Here is a 26,859-nt window from a genome sequence, read left to right as displayed (position 1 = left end):
ATTATTACAAATCACTCTCTATCAGGAGGAATCAGTAAGAAACCCACCATTTATTTGGAAATACCGCAAGAGACATGATTGGGTGAGAAGGTATAAACATGCTTTATGTCGAGAGTGCTATGCATTACTCAAGCGTACTAGTGTCACATGCAGATCAGGAAAATTATTAGTTCTGTTCTGATAGTGTTCCAAATATGCCGCAGCCCAACACATGGAAGACACAGTCCCTCCTCTCAAGGAGCTGCGGTCGAAACAGATTCTCTTGTCTTGAGCACTGCCAAAGCAGGCGAGTGCTGGGCAGCACCAACGGGAGCTCGGGCAGCAGCATGTGAGCCAGCCAGCTCCACCAGCCAGGCTGTTGAGAAACGGACTAAGAGCTCTGATTCACACGCAGCGATAGATTAAAATCAGACAGCCAAACTAGTTACCATCCCCTACACCATCTACGCCATTCCCCTGATGGCTGTTGTCATCCCGCCAGAGCAGAGACAACTCAATGGCTCATGAAGCAGCTTCTGGAGTGCTCAAGTTTTCAGCTTGGAGTACTATGTCTCCAATTTGAGTTTAACTTAATATGCTTTAGAAGCCATTCATTCATCTGCCTTGCAGAGGGGATAATCTCCATCACAAGGGCAGCACAGACAGCTTGAGGGCCATAACCTCTTCAGCTGGTTTTTGCCTTTAATTTGCCACAGCTTGCAAGTCAGGGACCTGAGGCAGGACCCAAGTCATACGGCTGGATTTCAACAAAGCACTTAGGACCAATGAAATCTGTGGAACAACTGGTGATTAAGTCAAGCAGGTGCCTAAACGCTTAGCCGGACTGAGATCATTTAATGTAGACCAAGATGCCAGACTTCTCTTTACAGCTCAGTTGTCATCCCCGGGATGACTGCAGTGCTGCCTGTACCAGCCTGTATATTAATGATTAACATTTACTTGAGGAATTTTAGATTCTCATCTAAAAGTGCTATTTTGAATGAAAAGCTTTAACAACAAATAATGCAAAGATCAGACATTTCCATTAAACAGGCTGGAACCGTAAATGCAACATAGATCAGAAGAGAATGTAGAATTCTTTCAGCCTTTATCATCCACGCTATATTTGCAAACTGCAGATCACGGCAGATACTGAAACATTTTCTCATTTTGAAAGAAGTCCACGCAAGTACCTCATGCTGTGAAATATTATCGTAAGGGAGTTGTTTTGATAAAAACAAATGGCCAATCCTAAAGATTAATGCTTCCTACGATGTATTCAGGTTATTAATCCCACCTTCTTCTTTCCACTGGCCCCGCTAGTGAATGTTTTCTGGAGAACCGCATGGAGCCAGATGGTTAACTATTGGAAATCTATACTAAAAAGATTAATGTTACCCCATGACAGGGATCAGTCATTTGTAGAGATTTCCTAATACAACCGGTGACATTTGTTTATTCAGACTGGCTGGATGAGCCATACTCTGAGGACAGCCTAATTAGTTCGCAAAGATTTTGAAAACATTGGGGCCAAGCTGCTGAGCTGCAGTTCAACATGTGAAAGGAAATTACATGCGCCAACAGATACACAAGTAACACAGACACTGGACAGACAGACACAAGTGACTGCTCTTCAAGCTGCCTTTGAGCTGGTAATTCTAACCCAGTCTGTGCAAAGATGCTGGTATCGTGGGTGAGTTAAGTACTTACAAGCAGGCACTGGAAAGACCCCAGTGCCGGTTGCAGTGATTAAATATTGCAGTCCTGGGTGCTGCTAGTCCTTACACAGAAGAGCTGTGTGTGAGTCCTATTCTGAACAGCCACCTACAGCCGCCAGCCTCAGCACCAGCCCACTGCAATGCAGAGTGACAAATTCCAACCAGCTTCACGTCCTGCTTTGCGGTGTAAACTAAACACACTACAAGGAATGTGAGTATGAAAGAAATAACTGGTTTACACTGAAGTTTCAAAGTGTGAAGGGTACTTAGTAAATTTCACAGCAGCCCTTTCTCCAGATGGATAAAAGAACCAGTATGTCCAAGGCCACTGTAATTTCCAAACCACTTAGATGAAACCCCCCTGTATTCAGGAAAGCCGTGAAGCACATGCTTTAAAGTGAAGCACACACTTAAATCCCATTGACTTCAGTTATGTACGTGTGCTTACATGCTCTCCTGAATAAAATGGATGTAAGCATGTATTTAAACTTGAACCTGCGCTTTGTTGAGATGAGACTGTGAAGAGAGGAGAGTGAAATTTAAACTGATGTGAGAAACACTGCTTTTTTCACTAAGCAACAAGGCTTTTCCATCAGCAGAGAACATACCTAGGTGAGTGGGGAGAAAAATAATAATCTACATCAGAGTGCTTTTTTCCTTCAAAAGGAAATAAGGAGCGGGGAAAAAAAAAGCAAAAGTAAAGCCATTAAAACTGAATGTTTTCTATAAACCATACAAATGCGCAATTCATCAATACGAAAACACTGACAATCTCGAGACCGAGACCAGGACAGATTGTTAACTTCATAAACAGCTGTTGCAGCCAAAGACACTGCAAACTCCTCACTGGCTCTGACTGCTCCCCTGTCAGAAGTTACCACACCATGTGAGCTCACCTGCAGCCACCACAGACAAAACCACCCACTTGAGCTTAAAAAGCCAAAATCCTGGAGTGTGGTAGAATCTATTGAGCACTGACTGGTGAAGGAGGTCCCGGAGCACTCAGAGTACAGGCAGGAGACTGCGGGTGCGAACAGCAACTGCGGCTGGCACGGCTCAATGGCACGGCTGCAGGATTCACATGCACGCTCCACACTTTATAATATTTCAAAACTATTTCAAAACTTAGCACCTGACAAGTAGGCCCCGTTCAAAAATGGTGTGGCACAAGGAGAATTACAATTATTTGGATCATTTTTTGGTGTAAAGGTCAAGAAAGAAACTAATTTAAGAGTGCACAAAACCATCAGTTTTGCTGTGTATAAATTCCTAGAGCAAAACTAGTAAAAAATAAACCACCACCACCACCATCAAAAAATAAGTCCTTTCCTAGTAAGTTACACAGAAAAATATGATTTCTGAAGCATGTCAGTCCGTACACATCTAATGATGGTATTATTGCCTGTTATAAAAAACACAGACAGGTGATGAGCTGGATGAGCGGGTAGTGAGGTGGACTGCGAACTGGCTGAAGGGAAGAAGCCAGAGAGTCGTGGTCAATGGGGCGCAGTCCAGTTGAGGCCTGGATCCAGTGCAGTGCCTCAGGGGTCAGTACTGGGGCCGGTATTATTCAATATATTCATCAATGATTTGGACAAGGGAATAGAGTGCACTGTCAGCAAGTTTGCTGATGACACCAAGCTGGGAGGAGTGGCTGACACTGGAAGCTGTGCTGCCATCAGAGACCTGGACAGGCTGGAGAGTTGGGCAGGGAGAAATTTAATGAAATATAACAAGGGCAAGTGTAGAGTCCTGTATCTGCATAGGAACAACCCCAGGTTTCGGTATAAGTTGGGGAATGACCTATTAGAGAGCAGTGTAGGGGAAAGGGACCTGGGGGTCCTGGGGACAGCAGGGTGACCATGAGCCAGCACTGGGCCCTTGTGGCCAGGAAGCCAATGGTACCTGGGGTGGGTTAGAAGGGGGTGGTCAGTAGGTCAGAGAGGTTCTCCTGCCCCTCTGCTCTGCCCTGGGGAGACCACACCTGGAATATTGTGTCCAGTTTTGGGCACCTCAGTTCCAGAAGGACAGGGAACTGCTGGAGAGAGTCCAGCGCAGGGCAACAAAGATGCTGAAGGGAGTGGAGCATCTCCTGTGTGAGGAAAGGCTGAGGGAGCTGGGGCTCTGGAGCTGGAGAAGAGGAGACTGAGGGGTGACCTCATTAATGTTTGCAGATATCTAAAGGGTGAGTGTCAGGAGGATGGAGCCAGGCTCTTCTTGATGACAACCAATGATAAGACAAGGGGTAATGGGTACAAACTGGAACACAAAAGGTTCCACTTGAGAAAAATTTCTTCCCAGAGAGGGTGGCAGAGCCTGGCCCAGGCTGCCCAGGGAGGTTGTGGAGTCTCCTTCTCTGCAGACATTCAAACCCGCCTGGACACCTTCCTGTGGAACCTCAGCTGGGTGTTCCTGCTGCATGGGGGGATTGCACTGGATGAGCTTTCCAGGTCCCTTCCAATCCCCAACATTCTGGGATTCTGTGTATATGCAAAAGCTCCATGAAACAAAGTGCGATTAACTAAAGTTAAATCAAGTCAACTTAATTTGGAGAAGTATGAGCTTTAAATACAGGTGTTTATTAAGAAACTGAATTTCTAAGTATTATCCCTCTTGGTGGTATAAATATCCCACACAGAATTAATCAAGAGAACATCTTGGAGAAAATATTGAAGTAGCACACAATTTGATATCACTGCAAAAAAGCAATCAAAGCAGAGCATGGTAATAAATTAATATAAAAAGTTATATATCCAAACCAGACTAAAAGTAATTTTGTAAGTCAGCAGTAAAAGTTAAATAAACACTAATTTAATCTATTCTAGATGCAGCAGTCAATAGATGAAATACTGTACTGCTCTCTAGCTATATGAACACAGTCAGCTGACACCAAAATTGAAAAACGAACAAAGGGGAAAAACACATCCCTATTGAGGCCCTGAGCACTGTGGAAAGCACAGAAACACGGGAGAGAAACTGCTCCTGGGTCAGGGCAGCTGCTTTGCAAGGGAACACTGCAAAAAAACAGAGTTTTGATGCAATGACCTCTAGATAATGGTTGCGACCTATTTTTACTGTGCTGCCTTGCTATGCACTTTTAGGCAGCACAATCATCCTTTTATAGGGAACAAGCATTTTGCATTCCTCTGGGGTACGCATAGAAAGGAAATGATTAGTTCCTCCAAAGAGGTATCTTATATCAGAGCAACAAATTTCCTGGCAATGTGGAATGAGGAAGAGAAAGATGGAAGAAACAGAACAGGGTGTCAGTGGAATTTCTGGGGATTACCACTTCTCAAAACCCCCTGTGTTTCAATTATTCGCATACATATTAACCATTAACATCAGGTGGAAGACTCTATCCACAGAGGTCCCTAGAGAGGATCGAGAGAATTTTTAGGAAACACAGCTATCAACAGAATCATATAATTAATTTCATATCTGGATGTCTATATCCAGGTGAGCGTATGACAGCATGAGTATCAGCACATCACAGCTATCTCATACGCTGTCTGAAACTTGCTTTATCTTTTTAAACTAGCTGCAGCAAACTGACCTTCACGTAAACATCCTAGATGATATTTTCCAGAAATAATAAAGAGGGCTTAGTTACTATCACTTCAGGTATTTGTACTGCAGATAGGCAAGAAAAAGGTCTTTATGATTGAGCCAAGAAATGATTGAAGAACAAATTCATAGCAGGTTTATGGAAATCAGATAATGACAGCAAAGGAGAAAGAAACAACGGGAACTCAACTGCAAAAATGAAAGCACAAAGCAATTACTAATGATGATAGAACCAACCAAATTAATAAATGCAGGCATTGACTCTGAAAGGTACCTAAGCAAACATCCGTTGTACATGACAACATCTCACTAGGCTCCCTATGCCTAAAGGCAGGCACAAACTTGATATAACTGCTAGTGCTCTTCAGATCCTTCCTTTCAATAAATGTAGACGTTTGGACACTGATGGCTTTCCAGTTAAAAACTTCTACCAATTCAATCAGAACAAAGTCCTTTGAACCAATGAAGTTCTCTGTAAGAAAGAATATGAAGATCAGAGGGCTGCTAAGTGGCCTCTCAATATGAATTCATAATGGTGTTGTCCTTTTATTTACTGTTTTTATACCACAGGTAATTTAAATAAGCAATCTGTACTCAGTAAAACAAAACCGTAAAATAATATGCAAACTACTGGGGAACACTGGGCAAACAAATGATGCCAGTTCTGATGAGGAAGGCTATGAAGAAACAGAGTGTGAATCACAAGGAAGGGTGTTTCTTTTCCTTCCTCAGGGTCAGGGAATGCTTCATCCACAAGAAAATACAGCATCATCATATGTTATTGCATTAATATATCAGAGAGCCTGCAAGAAAGACACTGCTCTTGCTCTCATTTGCAAGACTTTAAAAAAAAAAAAAACCCACACACCAAACCAACATTAAATTTGCATTAGCTTGGATGGGGAAAAAGGATGGCATATAAAGGGAGAGAGGGCTGAATTAATATTCATAAGGAACATACTGGAAGAATTCAGGAGTGATTTGAGGGAGCTTGGAAAGGGAGAGAGAACCGTCAACACTAGAGATCTCCTGCATAACACGCACTGCTCTCAGACAAGAGCTGCAATGCCGCTTCCCCATCCACACTAAATATCTCCCCACTCTGAACAGCTTTTGGATTCCCCACTCCAGGGCACTCCGGGGAGGAAACTGTTTTGGCTGAAGTTCGGCAGGAGCAGGTGGCATTCACCAGCTGCAAGTAATTTTGCTCTTGTTGGCAGCACGGCAGTTCTTGGACTTCTCACAGTTTGTGTTCGGTGGGGAAGGGGGAATCGGGAGGGAGCAAACAAGTCCTCAGTGGTGTTTAACAGCATCCCAGGCTTCACGGCTGCCTCTTCCAAGCTGGCAACTCTGAGCACGCTGCAGAAGACACAGTGCTTTCAGAAGGTGGATGCCTTTGCCAGCGTGGGCTTCAGGTTTGCTCGTGTTTCCGTCCTCTGCTGCGGGAGCACATCGCCTGTGACACAGCTGCCACTTCAAGGTGCAAACAATTCTGCAAGCCAGATGTGAACATTGTGGGGGAGGCAGGAAGAGAGGAGAGGAGCAGGGTTTATCATGAGGTGTAAGTGATCTCTCTGCAGATGGACTAGCGAGCATCAGAGCCTTTCCGAGAGCCCCACATTCCTTTTCCCAGCATCTGTGCTGCCAGATCTCCAATCTGTGTGTGCGTGCTCTTGTCGACAGAATCAGAGGCTGCAGCTGGAAAATTTCTGGGCCTACTGCTACTACTGAACAAATACTTCAGTTATTACCTTTAATGCGATATTTCATCAAAGAAAAGAAAGCAGAATCTGGATACTGCAAGTGTGGCAATGCAATTAAACTGTTGGTCTGAACCATCTTCAGAGTGATTTCCATCTGAGAAATCAAAAGGTAAGCACGGGAGCGGGAGAAGAGGCAGCAGTTCTCTTCCATTCACCATTTCTCATCACAGCAGAGGGAACTCGACATTGCAGCAGTATATCTTCTCAGAGAATTTTTTTTACGTGCCTTAAAAATCTTAAATCTCTTTTCTATCTCCCTTTTCTTTCAACTGTGCACCGTGAAAACCCTTCCATCTGGTGCCAGAAATGATCCCTTGAAACAGCAACATATTCCTCTTGCATTCACTGACACACTCAACAGTCTAGCCCTTCATTTGAAAGGTTTATTTTGTTTCCAAATGGCACAAGTGTCATCATGTGCTACAGCGATGCTGCTCCAAACAGGCCCTCACCCCCCGAAGCAGCCCAGCACCCACACCTGTGCAGGGCAGGCCACTCCTCCCCTCCAGGCTTTCACCACCACCCCTGACAGAGACATCCTCCTCGGCAAAGATTAACACTTTGCTCATGAAGTTACCTCATGATCTTTTCTTAAAGCTGGTGTCTGTCCTGCCATTTCACAAGAATCTCTTCTCATCTGCTAAGGTGGAGCAATTAGTCAATGTTATTAATATTAAGAATATCTATTATAGTAATAGCTAGAAATCTATTTATCCACTTTACACAGATGCACAGGTAGGTAATGCATGCTGAAGAGCACTGTCGTACACGTCACTGAATAAAATAAACAGCTAAGGCATTCCTAATAAACACTCATATAAATTACTCTCTCTTCATTCACAAGCAAGTGGTTTTCACAGATTTTTCCTAGAAATTCCTTTACAGTGATGCCACACAATATGGCAAACTCCAGTGGTATTATATGCCAGCCTTGCGTTTGTACCAAGAGCACGCTCAGTCATGCAAAGAGGTCTGTTGGAAAACCCTCTGGCATGAGTGAACCGGCGCCATCTTGCAGCAAAGCTCCTCAGTAACAAAAGCTGCACTGATGTGATCGCACGAGTCAAAGGACGACTCATGGTGATGCAAGATGGCTTGAAACAATAGCATTTGCTGAGCGAACGGTGGATGTGGCATCTCTCTGTGGGAGGGAGAGTTCAGAACATCAAGCGAGATGAGATTTCAGGAGGTGAATAAGCTACTTCAGCTGAATGCACATTAACCCTCAGGTGTAGCAAAGAAAACATTTGCTCTGTTTTGTTTTTTAACAGATTTGCCATTGCTAAAGGAAAAGCTGTCAAAAATCTTCACTTCCTAATGGTCTGAGAACAGCAATAATCTAATAACGCTTTTCTTACGGACAAAGTACCCCCAAATATTTATAACAAACCATTACAGCACGCATGGCAACTTTACAAGCCTTCATCTAATTACTTCCACTGAAACAAACACACAAATCTTCCAGCTCCACGCTGACACACACACAGAGTCTCCGAGCACCAAGCCTTCAGCAACCTTCCTCTGATGGACACTTTTTTTTCAGGAAATGACACAGTGACATAGGTAAAAGGTGATTTAGATAGACTGCTGTGTCACAAATTGTCAGGATCTGATTTAAAGACCTTGCCTTTGTCAAGAAAGACAGTTGGGTGTCTGCTTTAAAGAAGTACTGGGAATATTTTCATCAAAGGTTTGAATTGAAAAACAGTGGGAGGTAAATATCTGAGATGTTGCCAAGAAAGACCGCTATATCCGTGCAATTACCATTAACAGGGGACAGCAGTGGTCCAATGAAGTAATTCAATCTGGTGTCCTACATTTTATCAGACAGCAATTTTGAGTTCTGACATAAAAGGCTGAGGAAAGGGGATTGGACTCTTTTCTGTGAAATTCAGCCTTAATTCTTGCAATCAGGAGATGTGTTCTCTGCTTCAGGTACAATCCTACTATCCCTCCAAGTGACTCAAAAGAAGAATATACTAATATTCACTGTCACACTAATCATTCACATAGGAACAAGTCATACTTCGGGCAAGTTTTGGAACTCAGTGCCGACACTGCAGTATTAAGGGAGTGTTTTCTGTACTTACCTATATGCCTTACTTCTAAGGTTAGTGGGAAGAAACACATCTATTGTTTAAACGATTAAATAACATGATGTAGCCTAAATTAGTAAATATATACTTCCAAAATATGAGAGAGAGAAAGAGAGTATTTCTTCAAAAGATAGCAAAATGAAAAGCCTATGGAAGTTCACATCAAATATCATCACATGGCTTCTCCTGATCATTAATTCATCCTGTTTCCTTAGAGGCTTTTGCACTGTTGTCTCCAGTAACCCCATCAGTGAGTCAATGGCAGCACTGGTGATGGCCACGGCACACCAAACATCACAAACGCTCCTGTGCTGCTTTTTCCACTTGGGTTACAAGCAAATTCCACCACGTTCAAAACTTCAGTAACAAGAGCAAACTGGCTCTTGTTTCATACAGAACACGGTCAACCACCTTTAAACATGCTACAAAACCAGGACAATCAATGAAACACTATACTCAGGGACTGCACATCTCTTTTGATATACAGAACCTCCTCTAGAGACCCAACACTATCTCTCCTTCAACATATTAAACATACAATAAACACATTTAATGCTACCAAGCATTCTCTTTTAATGATATGAAACTGAGACCCTTGGAAGATGAAGGCTTTGCGTATGACAGCTTAACTGCTTGCAATCAAACTAATTTGCAGTACGATGACCTGAAATGAGTTTAAAAGCACCATAATGCATGTTTAGCAATCAGTGAGGCAATTCTTTATTATTCAGGTTCACATCTGCAATTCGTGTCACATGTGATGGGAAAAAGAGGGGGCACACAAAAACATAATTCTTTTTTTTGCTGATGAGCAAAACATAAGCTAAAAATAACATGGGGCATTAGAGACCAGATTTAGACTGACAGCGAATCTTAAGTGATTCTGTTACTTACGGAAGTCTTATAATCTCCAGAAGAGGAAAGTATAAAATTAAAGATTTGCTTACAAATGATCACGTCTTGATTTTTCTGAATTGATTTTGGTTGGAAAAAAATAATTACGATAGTTCACCTGAAATACCATCAAAAACATGTACCGAGAATGCCTCATGGTTTTTCAACTGTAAATGAAGCTTTCTGCCAATCACTTGCAACACTCCTCCCTTCTGCTAATGGCAAAAGTTAGAGACACTTCTGGCAAATAATGGAGATTTTCATATCACCCCCTCAAATACATAAGAAATTTCTTATTTCCTTCCTTTCTCCCTTTTCTTCTTCCTCCCTTCCTTTCTTTCTTTACACCATCTCCATTCATCGTATTTGTTATCCTCGGAAAAAGGTAAGTGGAGAACCATACACAGAAGCAGAAGAGACTAGCAAGCTCAAAGCATTTGGTGAAGAAACGTGAAAGTACTAAATGTAACACCATGCCAAAAAAAAACACAACAAAAGGGAAAACTGCTCAATTCTAATAACTACAGCAGGAGTGGGCTTGGTCAGGAAGGAGAGCGATGGTCTTCCCAGCCAGCCAAGAACCACCCTGGAGCTCAGCACTGCTCCATCCCAAGAGATAACTCCCTGGGGACATCATCTCCTGAAACACCAAACAGACCTGAGGTCTGTCCTAAAGAAAATGAATCATCGCAGATTTCAGACAGAGGATGAAAATCTGTGTTTCAGCATGGAGGGGAGAAATCTCAAAGACCTGAAATTCCCAAACCTGATCTCAGTTCTGCTTAGCTGGGTAAGAAATGCAGCTGTGCCCCGCTTTCCTTGTTTCAGTTTTGGACAATACAGTTTCACCCAATTCAAAGAAGAACCCTAAAGACCAATATTTTAAATTTGAAGCATTTTATTTAAAAGCATGAGCATGCACCAGGGCAAGGTTCTACAATGTAGGAGGAAATACCATTCTGGAGGGCTGCAAAAACTCAGACTGCCATTGTCTCTGTTCAAGACGATCTGATCAGATTTGTCTTGATACAATTCCAGCCCAGCTAATTTATCCTTCTTACCTAAACATTTCTCAAAATTGAGTTAATAATATGTGTTTTTCTTAACCTCCGGAAAAATACACAATGTTGTTCTCCAAAGCCAGTTGTTTTGCTCCAGCTACTCTCATCACAATTAGCGGGATGCTGGAAACATACATCCATGGTGTTCTTCTTGCTTTGATGGTCATATTGTTAGCAAACTCTTTAATGAGTCTCAGTTCTCCCTAGGAACAGCACTACAGTTTATAAATGCTAAAATTAATAGACCTGGGGTAGATTTTATTACATGTAATGTATTTAGCTGGCAATGATGATGCCTCCCTTACAGCAGCTGTTATAATAAACTGCATTTTCAATGGCTCCTGGAAAACAAAAGACATCACCTCAAAGATTTCAGACAAAGGAACGCCAGGGTTTCCAGGTCTCAGTGCTCCACACCGAACCTGCTCTACTGAGGTCTGCAAATACTAACAGCTAATTATGACCCATAGAGAGATTTCTACTGGGGATCTTGTCCACTTTTCTTGAATCCAAATTTACTATCAGAAGATACATAACCTCTGCTGTCAGCTTCACTTCTACAAAGAACGGGCACATGGAGATTTTAAAGTGCGGTTAAAATGGATTTCAGTATACCTTTCACAATAATAGTCGGTAAAACTAATTACAGTGAGAAAATTGGAGATCATTCATTACTCTACTAAGCAAATTAGGATTTGTTAACAGTGATCTATAGTGCCAAACACAGGGTAACAAGGATTGTATTTTCAGTTGCATGCACAGGAGACACGACAGTATATTAAGTGTGGTGCCATCCAAACAGCCACTGCTGTAGCACTGTTGTACACCTCCCAGGATTTCAGATGGATACACACTTTGACATATGCAAAATACGTTTAAATGTTTGGCTTCTAAAGTGACGCACTAAAAATAACCAAGCAACTTAACCTATTTGCAAGAACAACCACCCTTTATTTACCAGCACCGCTATGTACACCCCACCTATAACATTAGCTGGTTGAATTTCTTAAAACCCTTTCAAATGATACGTTTGATCTAATCTGGTTTTCTCCTCTAGAAACTAATTGGTGTTACTGTACTTTCCTAGAGTGGAGTCTCTTCACACATTCCTACCTGAACAGAGTCAATATCATCACAACTTTGATCACCTCAAAGAACAAAACACGGGCTACTTAGGATCACTGCCATCACATATAGACCAGACAATGAAGGAAAATCTACTGGTTTTAAGGTTCTATCTGAGAATATGTGCCCAAATAACATATCTAATTCCACATTTCTTCTGTAAAGTAACATCTCGGGTGAAAATAAGTCCTACCGCATAGTGAAATAGCTGCCCTTATCTAGGCCAAATACTGGGTTTCCATCATCTCTACACTAATACCACTGGTGCTCCATTTATTCTCCTTGGGATGAGTTTTCCGAGCTCTGAGTAATGTAATGCAACGTTGCACAAGGCAGTGTCCCAGTGGCACGCTGGAACCGCGCAAACATCTGCTCAACTGAACCCACTCAGGGCCAAATTGGATAGCACAACTGATTAGCTAGAGCCTTTGGGAATATGCTCACGATTTATGCTTGTCTGAGTCACCAGTCCATGTGCAAATCACATTTTGCCTTCTTCCTTTTTTTTTTTTTTTTAAGGTGGAGCAAAAGCATTGTTTGGGAAAGAGGTGTCACAAGAGTTTCTTTCTCTCTTCCAAATCCCCAATACTATTTCCATCATCAGTTTACTACCAAATTCTGTCCATCTCTGACAAACCCTCAAATTCTATGCTTTTGGGGAAAAAACCTGCTAACGAGAAATAAGCACTAAAACAAAGAAAAGGAAAACCCTCAGAAATGGCCACTGAGACTTGAGAAGCAAACCAATGGAAGAAATGGAAACAAGTTGCCACAAACAGGAACTGTACAATTGCCAAACAACCGGACCACCTTGTGAATTGGGTTTTCTGTTTAAAATTAAAATACACAGTTATTTAGGTTTTGAATTCTGTTCTGTGTTTCAAGCCAATGAACCGCCTGTATCCTTTAACATTAGTTTGGCTGGATGAGTGATACCCCAAAAAAACTAGCAAAAAAATCATTCTTTGTAGTCAGATAAGAGAAAAAGCTTTTACTATTACTCAAACTCCAATCATATTCTAAAACATCTCTCCAAACCTCCTGGAAATTCACACAATTCAAATTCAAATAACTTTTATTTGTTTTTTTTCCTAAAACCATAACTATTTTCTAATTATCTGATCTGACTTCTTGATGAGATGTAATCTACCTTATAATCCATCTTTCATGAGAGACAATGACAATTTGCAATGCAAAAATACTGAAGACAACTGTGAGATTTTCCAGGAAGTATTTAGTTATGATTTCTTAGGGCACACCAATATTAATAGCATGTCCAAATCTTTTTTCAACATGCACCAATCATAAAGTGGAGTGATCCCATAGGAAACAATAAAGTCAGACTAAGAAAGTTTATAGGAGAATTAGAATTATTTTTACCTCCGTCTCTTCTTTTCTGACTACTGGTTTAATAACACGTAAACGGAAAGTGTCCACTCTGACAAGAAGCACCAAGACAGGTGAAACAGATTCCAGCAACAATGAAAATGGCTTTTCAATAAAATCTACTACACACACTAGCGCTTTCCTAACTGAGGTCTTTAGAACTCAACAGCTTTGCATCATGGACACTCTCTCAGTGGTTACTTGCACGTGTCTTGCTTTGATGAAGTTATCTAATTAGGAAGTCTGTTAAATCACTGGCAGTTCTGATCATCCCGGTTGGGTACGAGTCGGGCTGAATCAGTCAGATGCACATTCCCAAGCCTCTCCACTCACTGCCCAGCGAAGGCGGGTTGGCAAAGCCTGCAGCACGGACGCCCTCCCCAGAGCATGGGAAGTTTTCCTTTACCTACTGTTTTTCAAGAAGCTCCAAATGCAACAAGAACACAAGAATCCCATTTGCCATTCAGAAATTTACCTAGTTATACCATAAAACTAGGTAAGATTTCAGCCTTCACCGCTACTACTGCAAGTGCATAATGAATTACTAGGATGGAACTATCATACTGGTTGAAGCGGTAAAGGTTGAGGGCTGCCTTGGTTGCAGCGACGATGAGATGATGGAGTTCAGGATCTCCTGTGGCAGGAGCAGGATAGCAAGCAGAATTGCAACCCTGGATTTCAGCAGGGCAAACTTCGGCCTTTTCAGGCAATTGCTGGGGGAAATACCATGGGCAAGGCTGCTTGAAGGTAAAGGGGTCCAAGATAGTTGGTTAATGTTCGGGGACTGTTTCTACTGGGCACAAGATCAGAGCATCCCGACACGTGGGAAGTCAAGGAAGGGAGCCAGGAGACCTGCGTGGTTAAACAGGGAACTGTTGGGTATGCTCAAGTGGAAGAGGAGAGTTTATATATAGATCATGGAAGGAGGGGCTGGCCACTGTTGTCAGAGGGTGTAGGGAAGCAACTAGGAAAGCTAAGGCCTCCCTAGAATTAAACCCGGTGAGAGGAGTCAAGGACAGCAGGAAGAGCTTTTTCCAATACGTGGCAGATAAAACTAACACCAGAGGCAATGCAGGCCCACTGATGAATGAGGTGGGTGCGCTGGTGACAGAAGATACAAAGAAGGCAGAGTACTGGACGCCTTCTTTGTCTCTGTCTACTCTGCTGGAGGCTGTCCTGAGGAGCCCCGTACCGCTGAGGCCCCACAGGCAGGCATGACAATGGAGGAGTTTGCCTGGGTTGAGGCTGGGTCTCTTTAGCTTAGAGGAGACTGAGTGGTGACCTCCAAACCCGACAAGTATTACCTCCATTACGTACATGCTACGTAACATGGCCTAAACGCACGAAGATTCCATTAATGCTTGGATTTAAACAGCAAATGTAAGCTAATTAATCCATACCTAAGTGTCCATTCATTTCTGACTAAAACCTGCTGCCATCTGTGTTTCTGCTTTCTGCAGTAGGTGTGTTTGGACAGTGAATCCACCGTGAGCCCATCCTCCCTTATCGCTTTGCCTGTGTTTCCTTTGGAGCGCTACACTATGTGATATTTTGCAGTCCAAAGTGCAACATATATTGATCAATAATTTCCACAGGCAAAAGCTTTATTATCATCTACTAAGCTAAAAACTGTTGTTTTGAGACCAGTGACCCTTGTTTTGATGTTCTGGGATAACACCAAACAAAAACTAAGTCTCTTCTAGTTAAAAGCTTTGGAAAAAATAAGTCAATTCAAGTGCATACTGTTTTGCACTTTGATAATACAATAATTACATTTATCAGAAACACATGCTAATTGGATCTTTCTGGAGCATTTTTCTCATTGTTTGGTACCACAAAACACATCTGGGTTTTATTTGCCCCATGTAAGTTAATAAGGTTAACAGACTTTTTTAAAACAATAAGCAAGATAATCTTTAAAACAATTTTCCGAAGCGAAAAGGGAGGAAAAAGCCCTCCACATTTCATCCAAGATTGTGCAAGTATAACAATGACTAAGATAGAAACTGAAGGACATTTTCTATCGACTCGGCTATTAGTAAAGAAAGAAAGTTAAAGAAATGCTATTACTATGGCTATACATAAGAAGTAGCGCAGTTAAATGTATAATATTAATGGAACCTAATAAGAAACGTCGCCCCCACCTACACAGACCCAAATTAGTCTGATTTAAAGTGCCAATACATTGGCACTAGAAGATGCCAAGCTGCTTCTTGTTACTAAATCGGGTAAACTGGAAACTTTCGAGCTTTTTGCTGGAGCATAGGGGATGTTGACACCTTCCAGATTCTCACTTTACTGGACCAGCCCACAGACAGTATGGTGCAAGGGAACAGCAGATGGCTTTTCTTCTGGTACCCCTGCTTCCTAAAGATGAAGCTGAACATTGTTCTTAAACCATGCATATTCAGTTCCTGCTATAAGGAGAACAAGGCTTATTTATATATCCCATATTATATTTGTCCCATTCCAGAGCAAGTCTGTATATGTTCATATGACTTGAATTTTAAGTGGCCAAAGGAAAGCAATTCACTCTGACGCATAGAGACACATTCAAGTTTTAGTTTTAATACATAATAAACGCAGAGCCATTTGATATTATTTTTCCCTTCATGCCCCCCCCCCCCCCTTAAAAATACGTATAACACAAATCAGAAGAAGTGCTGAAAAAAGGAAACCAGTTTTTTCCTGTTTCACAACTTACCTTACACTGATTTAGGCCTTGGTATCATTACCAAGACTATCACAAAACTCTTTTCAATTGATAATGCTCTTTTCAGATCTTACCATGGGCAGAAGTACGAACATCCGGTTTGTGCAGAAGTCCAACGTAAATTCAGCAGGACACAGCAATTCTCCAGGTATAAAGCAACTTTTGTGCTTATATTTAACACTGTACATGTGAGGTCACACATATGCAATTTAACCCCATAACTTTCTTATAGGATCACAGACCTCTATAAAAAAAAAGGCTAAATTTCACCACGTACTAATGGAAGAAAATTACTCTCTGGGAATCTGACACGAGAGTAACAAAGTTTTTCCATCCTGTAATCAAATACTATTTAGTTTTCTTTTCCCCAGAGTTTGATGAAAAGATAGAAGCAGGGTTTGATTACACTATTAAATACATGGAGCAATGCTAGAGAAAAACTTTCCCTGCATTTTACTTACCTGGTTTTGGACAAACATAATACTCTACTTCTTTTACAGATATTATAAAGGCAGAAAAGCCATGCTTGGAGAATAGAGTGTTAAGTTACAAGTTAGAGAGTGTATGAGCAATTTAAATATAAATCTTGGAGGAAAATAGTGCATTGGATTAACTGGAAAACATTTTTTACTCCCAAACTTATCTATGCAAGTCAAAAGTATATTGATGAATGTGGGAATAAACAGATAGAAATGTATGAATATAGACTGTTAAATCGATAAAGGGCCATGCAAGTAAGTAAGAAAAAAAAGACTGATCAATTATCCAACCAGCTGGGGCCTGATCCACTTCTCATGACGAAAAACACAAATCTAGTATAAATACAATTACAGCTGTGTTTTCCAAGATCACCTTTGAGACACATGGCTTTGAACCAACAGGTAGAAATCACTGTGTCACGTTCTTTGGACTGCAGGAGACAAGACTGCATAACAGGCTCTTTAAAGTCTATGAATCAATGAGAATTGGTGCAAGGGGAAATCAAGATCCTACCATCTCAGATCAGAGAGCTGGTGAGACCGTGGTTCAGCTTATTTTCTACAATTCTGTAAATACTGTTGGAATTTATGCAGTAATTAACATGACATCTGATTTCTTCAGGAAAACACTGACCACCATGTCTGAAATATTACTTAAAATGCATTCATGGACAAAGAAATAGAGATAATTTAATCTATTGGGCAGACTGAGAATGATTATTTATGCTTGTTTCCACGTAATAAGGCACTGTTGTTTCAGCAGCAATGCTATGCTGTTCAGAGGCACATGTGTTAAAGTTGAGATACACTTACAAAGTAGCCTGTTCCCAAGCTGGAAGGCGCCGAGCTCTGCAATAAAACACAAAGACAAAGTGGAAAGTCAGTGACGGTTTTTAACATGTTCCAATCCACATGGCTCATTACCAACCCTTTCCAAGCTTTTCATCACTACATCACAGCACCAATGTGCTGCCCCTTGTCATCTGCTACTGAAACAAACACGGTGTTGCTTAATTTTTCCCTTTACATCTCTCAACGACTCTGAGATGGTAACGTGCTATTTACTGAATTCCAAGCTTCTGCGGTGGACGTAATTGCCAATTTATTTGACAGGCAGCTGGGTAATGAATTAATGATGGCATTTCGCCCTGCACTGAGACTAAACAGACACTCATCAACCAGCCTCCCTGACATGCTGACATTCAATGCCCTGGACTCCAGCTACTCAGCTTTGTGGCCACAAAGGGGCAGGCGGGAGGGGGAAAGGAAAAAAAAAATGTAGACTGACTTCAAAACAAAAAGCCCGGTGGGTTTGGATGACTTTTTCAGTGTATGACCTGTTTGCCAATTTATTCCCGAAAGGCCCTGGTTAGTACACACATAGTGCTTTTCTAAAATGAGACATTTTGTAAACATAATTAGTAGTCTGAAATGTAAAGAACGTGTGGGCACAGAGAAGCCGCTTCAGTCAATGTACAATTTCCTGGAGAACGCAGTCACTACAGTTTCCCATTTGGATGGCCACACTTTGACAAACCAAGGGTTTAAAAAGGAAAGAAAAAACAAACATCTACAGTGTGAAACAGATTTCAAAACTCAAACCCATAAACGTAATTAAAACTAACATTACTACCATGGAAAATAATCAAAAGGTTTAAGTGCTTAAAAAAAAATGCATCGTGAAATTCATTTTAAGTGGGACATGATCACAACCTCTACATTCACAGGAATTAAGGAGATAAAGGGGTTTGTTTCATTAGTTTTTCATCTAAGCAATGGGGATTACACAGCAGGTTCTCTTAGAGACATGGTGAGAGACCTGAACATCTCATTCCTAATCCAGGTCACTGGCTGTTACATTAAAGGGTGAACAGTTCCCAATGCTACGGCCCTCTCACCTGGAACACATCAAGCCAGGCGAGTCCACAGACAAGGAAGGAAAACACAGAGGATAATCCCCTAGTGAGCAGTGGGTAGTGAGTCCAGATGACCAGTCTTTAACTCCTGTAGCTCAATTCCTGTTTCTGTTCCTTGGCACAATCTCCCTTTCAGGAGTGACACGGCTCAGTGATTAGCAGACTGCACAGGGGCCACAACCAGCCTTGGCAAACCATTGGAAAGGCATAGAATTCCCATCACTGTCACCCCTGTTCTGAGGCAGAATTGCAGGGAACCCTAAGCCATGAACCTCTGATGACAGAATTCAGCACTGACACAAAAAAATAAACTCCAATGGGGTGTATGGGATCTCCTTACTGAATTCGGCATGGCAAAACCAGATTGTGCCACAAAATCTGACATTAACAACAAAATTAATTGCAAATAATCACAATATTACTGTGCGTTCACCAAAGCACTACTAGTAAGAGAGGTTTAGAGGGGTTATGTAGATATAGGGAAAGTTCTTCTGGTTTAAGCCATTAGAAGATAAAGACTCAACAAGAGGAAATCACTTTGGTAATCATAAGGGTACCAATATCATTAAATCAACAAACTTTGTCAGGAGATCTCATGTGAAACAAACAAAACTGCTACGGAAATTTGGAAGGTATGTGGTTCCTGCCCCTTAATACTTTCCTTCTTATATGTTGCAGCTAGTGAAGGATGCCAGATCTGCCGTCAACAGATTTGGTTATGAGAGCACAAGGGTAGCTCTACAGAAATAAAAGAAATTCCTAAATCCTTCCACCCCACTCTTGCTGCTCTGGGGCCACAAGCTCCCTCTGCCATCATCACCCACAGCAGGACCCACCTGGTCCCAGTGCCCATGTCCCCGAAAACACCTCTGCAGTAGCATCGCACTGCGGTGCAGAGCAAGGGCCAGTGCAGATTTGGGGACACACCGCCACATGGTCCCTGGGCTTAGCCCCACTGCTCTGCTTTCCGCTACTCTACATCCCCATCACCGTGCAGCTGGGAATAACACAGTAACAGTCCCCCTCATCACACAGCCTGGCTACTGTTTCCAGCTAGGAAGTCCTCTTCATGGGCCACACACACTGGTTTTGCGAGCCACCAGGGCCACAGACTGCAGCTCTGCCACTCCTGGTAGAGAGTGTATTGCAGCATATTCCAGTTTAGCACCTAATGCATATATTTCCTGGTAAAGCACACCATATATACTGCCTTTCACTTTACCCATTCTGCTTTCTTCTTTGTGCCATTTGATTTCTTTAATGTAAGCTAGAGATCTACCCACAAAGCCCAACACGTAATCATTATTGCTGCTTTTGTTTAAGGTATGTACAGATGCCAATCTAGTCTCACTCTTTCACTCACGGTTTTTAAAACTTACTTTTACTTTACAGGCTGAAAGCTCCAAAGTTTGCACTTTGCATCTGTGTGTAATTTTAGTCTTCCTTTTATTCCAAGTTTTGGAAGGATCAAGTATCAAAACAAAACAATAAAAACCAAGAAAAAAGAATAAGCAAACAAAATACTTCCCCACCGAATATTTCCATTCCTTCAAAAGCAATGCTGCAATGGCTATGGGAGGACAGTCAAGACATAGCAGTCGAATGACTTTCACTGAGAAGAAACAACTGTGCGTTTTCAGAGAATTTGAGTTTGCTGGATGGAAACATAGCCCTTCACAAATTGCATGCTGCATATGGATAGTACAGTTTGCAAAGTCTTTTTAACTGAACTAAGAAAGACCGCATTGCACATGCATGAATGACCGAGTTAGCTGTGTTGTGAACTATGTGTTGACAGAGCATTTGGGCTGAAGCGAGGGCTATGCAAGAAGACAACTTCTCACCTTTTTTGATAACTCCCAGTAGCGAAAGGATCCTACCACCCAGTGCCCAGCCTTGGTACCAACTGATGAATGTGATACTGTGTATGCAGCATCTTTACAAGCCCATGCTGAGTCGTGATCCTGCACTGGAGGGTTCTACATCTCATTTATAAAGTGTGCCTATAATAGAGGTAATGGTTTCACTTTCCGAAACCCTTTGCAAAGTTTGACATTAGACACACTATTTGATATTCACACAACCACCAGCAGAAGCCTGCATCAGGTGTCCATCAGCAAAACGTAAGTCGCTTAAAATTAACACGGTTTTATTATTTTCCTTCTGCCTTTTTTTCCCCCCTTCTTCCTTAAACAGAACTTTTGGCCCAGAAGCAAAAATGTAGTAGCCCTTGTGAAGGCATTAGTTTATTGTGTACCAAAGAAAATTGCATCCTTGAGGTCTTGGAAGGCACGGTTATACCCATTTTGCATATATATTGTGCATTACTTGGGGAGCTGGGTGGGGAGAAAGACTGTGTTGTACATATTTGTTCTGGCTATTGTTTATGCAGGTCTGACTGAATGAAGGAACAGTGGGTATCATTTCAATTTCTGATGTCAACATCAAATTACTTATTTAATTTCATGCCTGGTGAAGCATTGTATAGCTACACGCAGAATCATTTCACTTCATTTGTTATGCTGTGTTTTCCTGGCGATTGGCTTGCCTTCCAACTGACAGCTTTAATTACGACATGAATTTGATTGCACTGCCGAGGAATTAACATAATGCAACAAAGCATTTAAGCACCCAACCTTAGACACACAAACACACATACACATCCCCAACATACACACACTCTCAAAGAAGCAGCTGCTGCATCTGATCAGCTTCTGACACACACACAGAGCTTTGTTGATGTTATTCCACTCTAGATACAGACAAGATTACAGGTGATATTTGGGAGAAGGAAAAGTTCTAAGGATTTCAAAGCACATAACCTAAAGACTGTTCCTCAATTTGTCTTTCTTTGGGCTCAGTAAGCAGGTGGGAGGAATGAAGACACAGTTGAAAATATCCAGTATTTGAGGTCAAAATGGTGAGCTGCCCACAGGATTACACTGCTGGGGGTGTAGAGACCTTCCTTCCCAAGGCAGACAGCAACGAACCCATGGGCAGGGCACTCCACCTCACTGATACCTCCCTATAACCTATTCTCAAGCACAAAGTACACACCACAGTAGGAACACACAGCTACAAATCACTGGGGAAAGCGAAACGTTCACAAAGAGTGTGCCGGCTTTGATTAGAGCCCAAGACCTTTAATGTAGGGGACAAACTGGAAAGATTCCTGTCCTACTCTCTGTTCAAAAATTGGAACAATATTGCAGACAGAAAGGTACCAAAGGTACCAAGGTTCAGGAAAGGCACGCAGAGGCCGGGTAGCACACGGTCCTGTTGTGCGGCAAGAGTGGGAGATCTGCGGTGCCTCCCAGCCCGTGACCACATGCCAGAGGCTTTTACTAATCAATCCCTCGCTGGAAGCAGCAGGCAGGGCTGAGAGTGCCCAAAGTCGCTGGGCAGCCCTCTCCACCAGTGCAGCCTGGCACTGCCACTGCATCCTTGTTAAGGAAACTATGACAAAAGTTCATTTCACAGACATCAGATTTTTAACGGGACTAGCAATGACTTTACATCTGAGTGAGAGCTTCAGCTCTGTGGTAGATCAGGAATTTAGGAATGTGCACCTAAGAAATCAGGTTTTTGGATTTGTTTTTTATGAGCAAGGAGGTGGCTGAATACTCTGTGCATTTATCATCCAGGTTAGCTGTAATTCTGATGTTTTCCTCATCACCTGGCTGCTTTGAAAACATGGCTAAAAAGCAACCCATGTATTCTAAACCGGGAAGACTCAATCAAAAGTAAATACACACAGAAAGGTAAGGAAAACAAGCTGGCTGAGCTCCAAGATGAGGAAAAGAGAAAATGCTGCCATCTTGTCTCCAAGCAAAATCTCAACAAAATGAATTCTACTACTGGCAAGATTTTGATGAGATTAAATTGACTACAGCACCCTATATATAAAGAAGGAGCAGCTCTCCAATTTCTCTTTTAGGCCCCTGGAGCTACCTCTGTCCACAAAGGAAAAAACAAGTTGTCATTCCAAAAAATACTATATAGAGGAGAAAGGCAGAGAGAAAAGGATTTATGAAATTCAGACGTGGAGATGTATTAGGGCACTGTCAAATGCTTGCAATGGAGCATTCGAGCAATCATTATCCCCCGTCTAGCAGAGGTCAAGTTCTCTGCTAATTATGTTCCCTCACAGAGGGGTGTGTGCCTGTGCGTACAAGTGCGCGAGATGAGGACAAAGAAAGGAGTTGATGGAAATCAGTCTCACTGCATTGCATCTGACAAGAACATAGGATACTCTTCTTCCTACTGTCTGATGCTATTTCAAGCTTCATTATGAGAAAAGTCTCCTATTTAACATGGTCTTTTCATTGAATTATCTTCTTTTCATTTTTGACCACCTCTCTTGCAAATGCTGCAAATTACCTGCTTGGATCTCATTAGGCTGGAAAGGAGTCATCCCTTGTAAACACACTTTGCATCAATCTGCATTATCCAAGGACTGTAGGTACATTTACAATATGCAGAGTTAAAAGATATCTGACAGGAGAGGGAATGGAGCCACTGACATGTCAGTTTGCAACTGGATATTCATTATACTACCTCCCTCATTCTGCATCTGTCACTAAGCTATCACTTAGGCTCCGCATTAAAGCTCATGAAGCTAACATTTCTGTTTCAACAGCTTACTTACAACTAGGGATTTGAAAATTGATCATCCACCTAGAGTATATGCACTTCATTCATTATACATATTTCCATGCAGTAGCCATGCTTAATCTTACAATGCTGTCAGGCTACATCAGTGGAGATTCATTATATCTCATGTTCAAAATTTGCTTTCTGACCTCAGGGTTAATCTGCCTGCGATGTTTTTTATTTTTGTTCAATCTTCTGTTGAGTACACAACTTCCTGCATATTTTTCTGAGAAAACAGTGTTAAAATCAGGAAAGGACCTTCAGAGAAAACTCTCGTCTTCATTTTTTTCTGGACAGTAATTGGTGGATACCATTAGACAACTCACTCCTTCAAAAGATATTATTTAAAATAACCTCATTAAGCTCTTGATGCATGTTTGTGTACAAGAGGACACTTCAAGGTGTGCTCATCCATAGCTGGAAGTGGAAGCATCAGTACCACTTTCTAAGGCCCCAGGATTTAAAACATGGGGTGTTGTCTTTGAGAGAGAGAGAAATGCAGAACAGCGTTTACTTTTTTCCCCTGAAAGAATCTGGGAAAGGCCACCACACACTCAAGCAAAAAGAGAGTTATCTTGACATGTTTTTCAAATCTCAGCTGAACCCAGCAACACCAGACCACAGAGACACAAGCTTGTGTTGCAATGAATTATCGAAGTATAAAGGAACTTACTTAATAAGCAAAACAGAAATGATGTATAACAATTTTACAATATACATTTTCACATATATTTAGATAACATTCCTTCTGAGCAACCTGCAAATCTCTGTGCTCTCTCTCGGGTGCACTGGAGAAGTAACATGTGTACTCCACTTCCTTTTAATTCACCGTAGTGCCAAGACAAAGGGTAAGTATGGTAAAAACATCAGAGAAAAACTGTATTTGATCGGTGGAAGGGGAACCAGGGCTGTGTTCTCACTGCCAGGTCTGCCACTGCAATACTGTGAGCTGCTGGGAAGCTCAAATAAGCCCCAGAGCTCTCCACTCAGCACACTGCAAGGGAGTGACAAGGCTAAATTAAAACCATGTTTGTAAGGAGCTGTGAATTTCTTTGCTGGAAGGTGATGTGCAATTGTGAAGTTCATTGCAGTGACTTCTCAGTTGTTGTAGGGCTCAGAGCAAGCCAGGATGGCAACGGCGACAGGCTGACGGTCAGCTGCCGCCCACGGCTACCTGCACTGCTCATCTACTCATATCTCCTCCCGTATCACTCTCCCAAAGATTCCTTACAGCACTGAGACTGACCTCACCCAACGGCTATGAAGGGAAAGCTCTGAAGAGTCTGAATGTACCCATAAGGTTGGCTCTGGGGGAGGAATGGACCTCTAAAATAATGTGACAGAGGGACGAGGAGAGTGCTACAGATTTCACACCTCCACAGGAATAAAAAAAAAAATAATCAGGCGGCTGTTCCAGTGATACGCACAATTCAGCAAAAATTCCTAGTTGTATGCCTTCAGGCTTAAATTCACACAATGAAATGTATCCTTTACAAAGGTATTTCTTTAAATGTCTGCTCAATTCAGTTTTATTGGACTGGCCTACAGAGGACACCATCTGGTATCTGTCATCTAAATCTACATGGACATGCTATCGATAAAATCCCCATTTCCAAAATGTGGGTTAGTTAAATGTAGAGCCAGATTGCTGGCTGATACAAATTGGTCTGACTGATGTAGCTATCCATGCTTTTACCAGCAAAGCATCTGACCTATAAAATCACCAATTTAGATACTCTTTTGGAACAGGGCTGTCTTTATATTCTGTGTGGTAAAGCATGTAGCACAGAGGACCCAGAGCCATGAATAAAACACTCAAGGATTGTGATGGTACACATAATAAATAATAATCTAATTGCAGCAACAGAAAGATTTCTGTAGTCACTCATATGTCAGAATAACTCATGCGTGTCATTCAGAGAATGGCCAGCATTCTTCAACGGAGAAAAACACTCTCCGCAGAGCTGCCATCTTAGCAACTTCCACAGCAGTTTGGTAGAGCAATAAAGGCAGAGCTTATGCGATTGTTGGCCATGTTATATCAATTCATTATATATAAATTATTTGAGTCGCTATAGACACTCTAATTCGTTTCATAAAGACAGTATTTAAACTAAAGAAACGCATTCTTCTCCTTCCCTGCTTGGGGTAAAAAGAGGCCATCTCACTTTCCCAACAATGCAGAGCATTTTAACTTCATTAAATGGTCTTCAACTATTTCAAAATGAATAAGTGTTTTCACAGACATTGTATCAAACTTTTTAAAGTTTACTGAACTGGAGCAGGAGACCCAAGTCACCTCTTCCTCCCCCAGCCCCCCAAAAGGAAGGAGATTTTAGCAAAAAAACATCCCAGAAACTAAATCCTGGTATGACTTACACCCCTCAGAAAACTACACCAAGGTTAATCAGAGCGGTATTTGGCTGCAGGAGTTTTACTTACGTCACTGAGTCTTTCCCGAGAGCTACTTCGATGGAAACCTTTCGATTCCCCACTGGCGCTTTCACTGTCACTGTCTCGGCAACTGTTTTGGCCGGGCTTGAGCTGCAGGAAAAAGAAAAACACAAAGAGAGCAAAAGTTTAGCGTGGTTCAGGTAAGACCCCTCGTGCACAGCTCTTCTCTAACCCATCCCCACATCTAAACAAAGTAGCACTTACGTGGTACTTGCAATACATTGAAGTGAACATTCACTATATACATATGTTATACACACATCCACAGGCATATATACATACATACAGCAAGAAGAAGATACGAGCTACATCTACTGCAATGCTGAACATGTATATATTTAATGTATCTTCCCTGTGTTTTGCTTGAATGTATTAAAATTTTGTGTTAGCCTTGCTGATGCCTTATTTGCACTGATCTTCCGAAAAGACTGGTTACTCCTGAGGTTAATACTGGCAAAAAGTCGATTTCAGAAATTCAGATTTAAAATCACATTTGCCAATACTGGCAGCAGAGAGAAATGCAAAGAAAACACTAATGATGTATTTTATGAGAGACCCACTACACTTACCAACATTCTATTAACAAACACCAAATGACAGCTCCTAACTTATTCTAATTAACATATTAATAATAATTTCTATTCAGACCATACAGAAATAGATAATCACACTAATCTCCAGTTCATGACAGGAGACCGGAAGTTCTTTCTCCATTAATTCTCTCCACCAACTTTCCCCCCAGCTTTCTTCTCTTTTTTTTCGAGTTTTTGCAGAAAAGCACTGCACACAGAGCTTCACAGACACTCTTTTATAGGTGCACACACAGAAGATGTTCACTTATGCTCTGCTTCGCAGATATACATTCCCACTTGTATATGCTGCTTTTCTGTCTCAGGTTCACTAAAGAAGAGCACGAAGCATCCTCACCCTAATGTTTATCATCAGTTTCTCCCTACAAGAGCAAACTGCACCTGCAAATGTATGTGCTGCTTTACCTTCATCCCTTATTCCCCTCATTAGTAAAAGGCAGGTTTGGGTGCTCTCAGTCAAAACAA

The 26,859-nt window shown here is 41.7% G+C and overlaps 1 protein-coding gene across 7 annotated transcripts in view; it reads right to left on the bottom strand.

Moving 5' to 3' along the window:
- AUTS2 (activator of transcription and developmental regulator AUTS2) overlaps positions 1 to 26,859 on the bottom strand; it is a 713,568-nt gene that overhangs the window by 371,611 nt on the left and 315,098 nt on the right. For all 7 annotated transcript variants that reach the window (XM_065852903.2, XM_065852902.2, XM_065852904.2 and 4 more), the window contains 2 exons: positions 25,793 to 25,894; positions 17,595 to 17,630 (listed from right to left, as the gene is read on the bottom strand). In XM_065852903.2, the coding sequence (XP_065708975.1) occupies positions 17,595 to 17,630; positions 25,793 to 25,894 (138 nt within the window). The remainder of the gene's footprint in view (positions 1 to 17,594; positions 17,631 to 25,792; positions 25,895 to 26,859) is intronic.

Source organism: Patagioenas fasciata, chromosome 19, assembly GCF_037038585.1.
Source record: "Patagioenas fasciata isolate bPatFas1 chromosome 19, bPatFas1.hap1, whole genome shotgun sequence".
Lineage (NCBI taxonomy): Eukaryota > Metazoa > Chordata > Aves > Columbiformes > Columbidae > Patagioenas > Patagioenas fasciata.
Note: the sequence above shows the minus strand (reverse complement) of the source record. Positions and strands in the feature narration are given on the sequence as shown.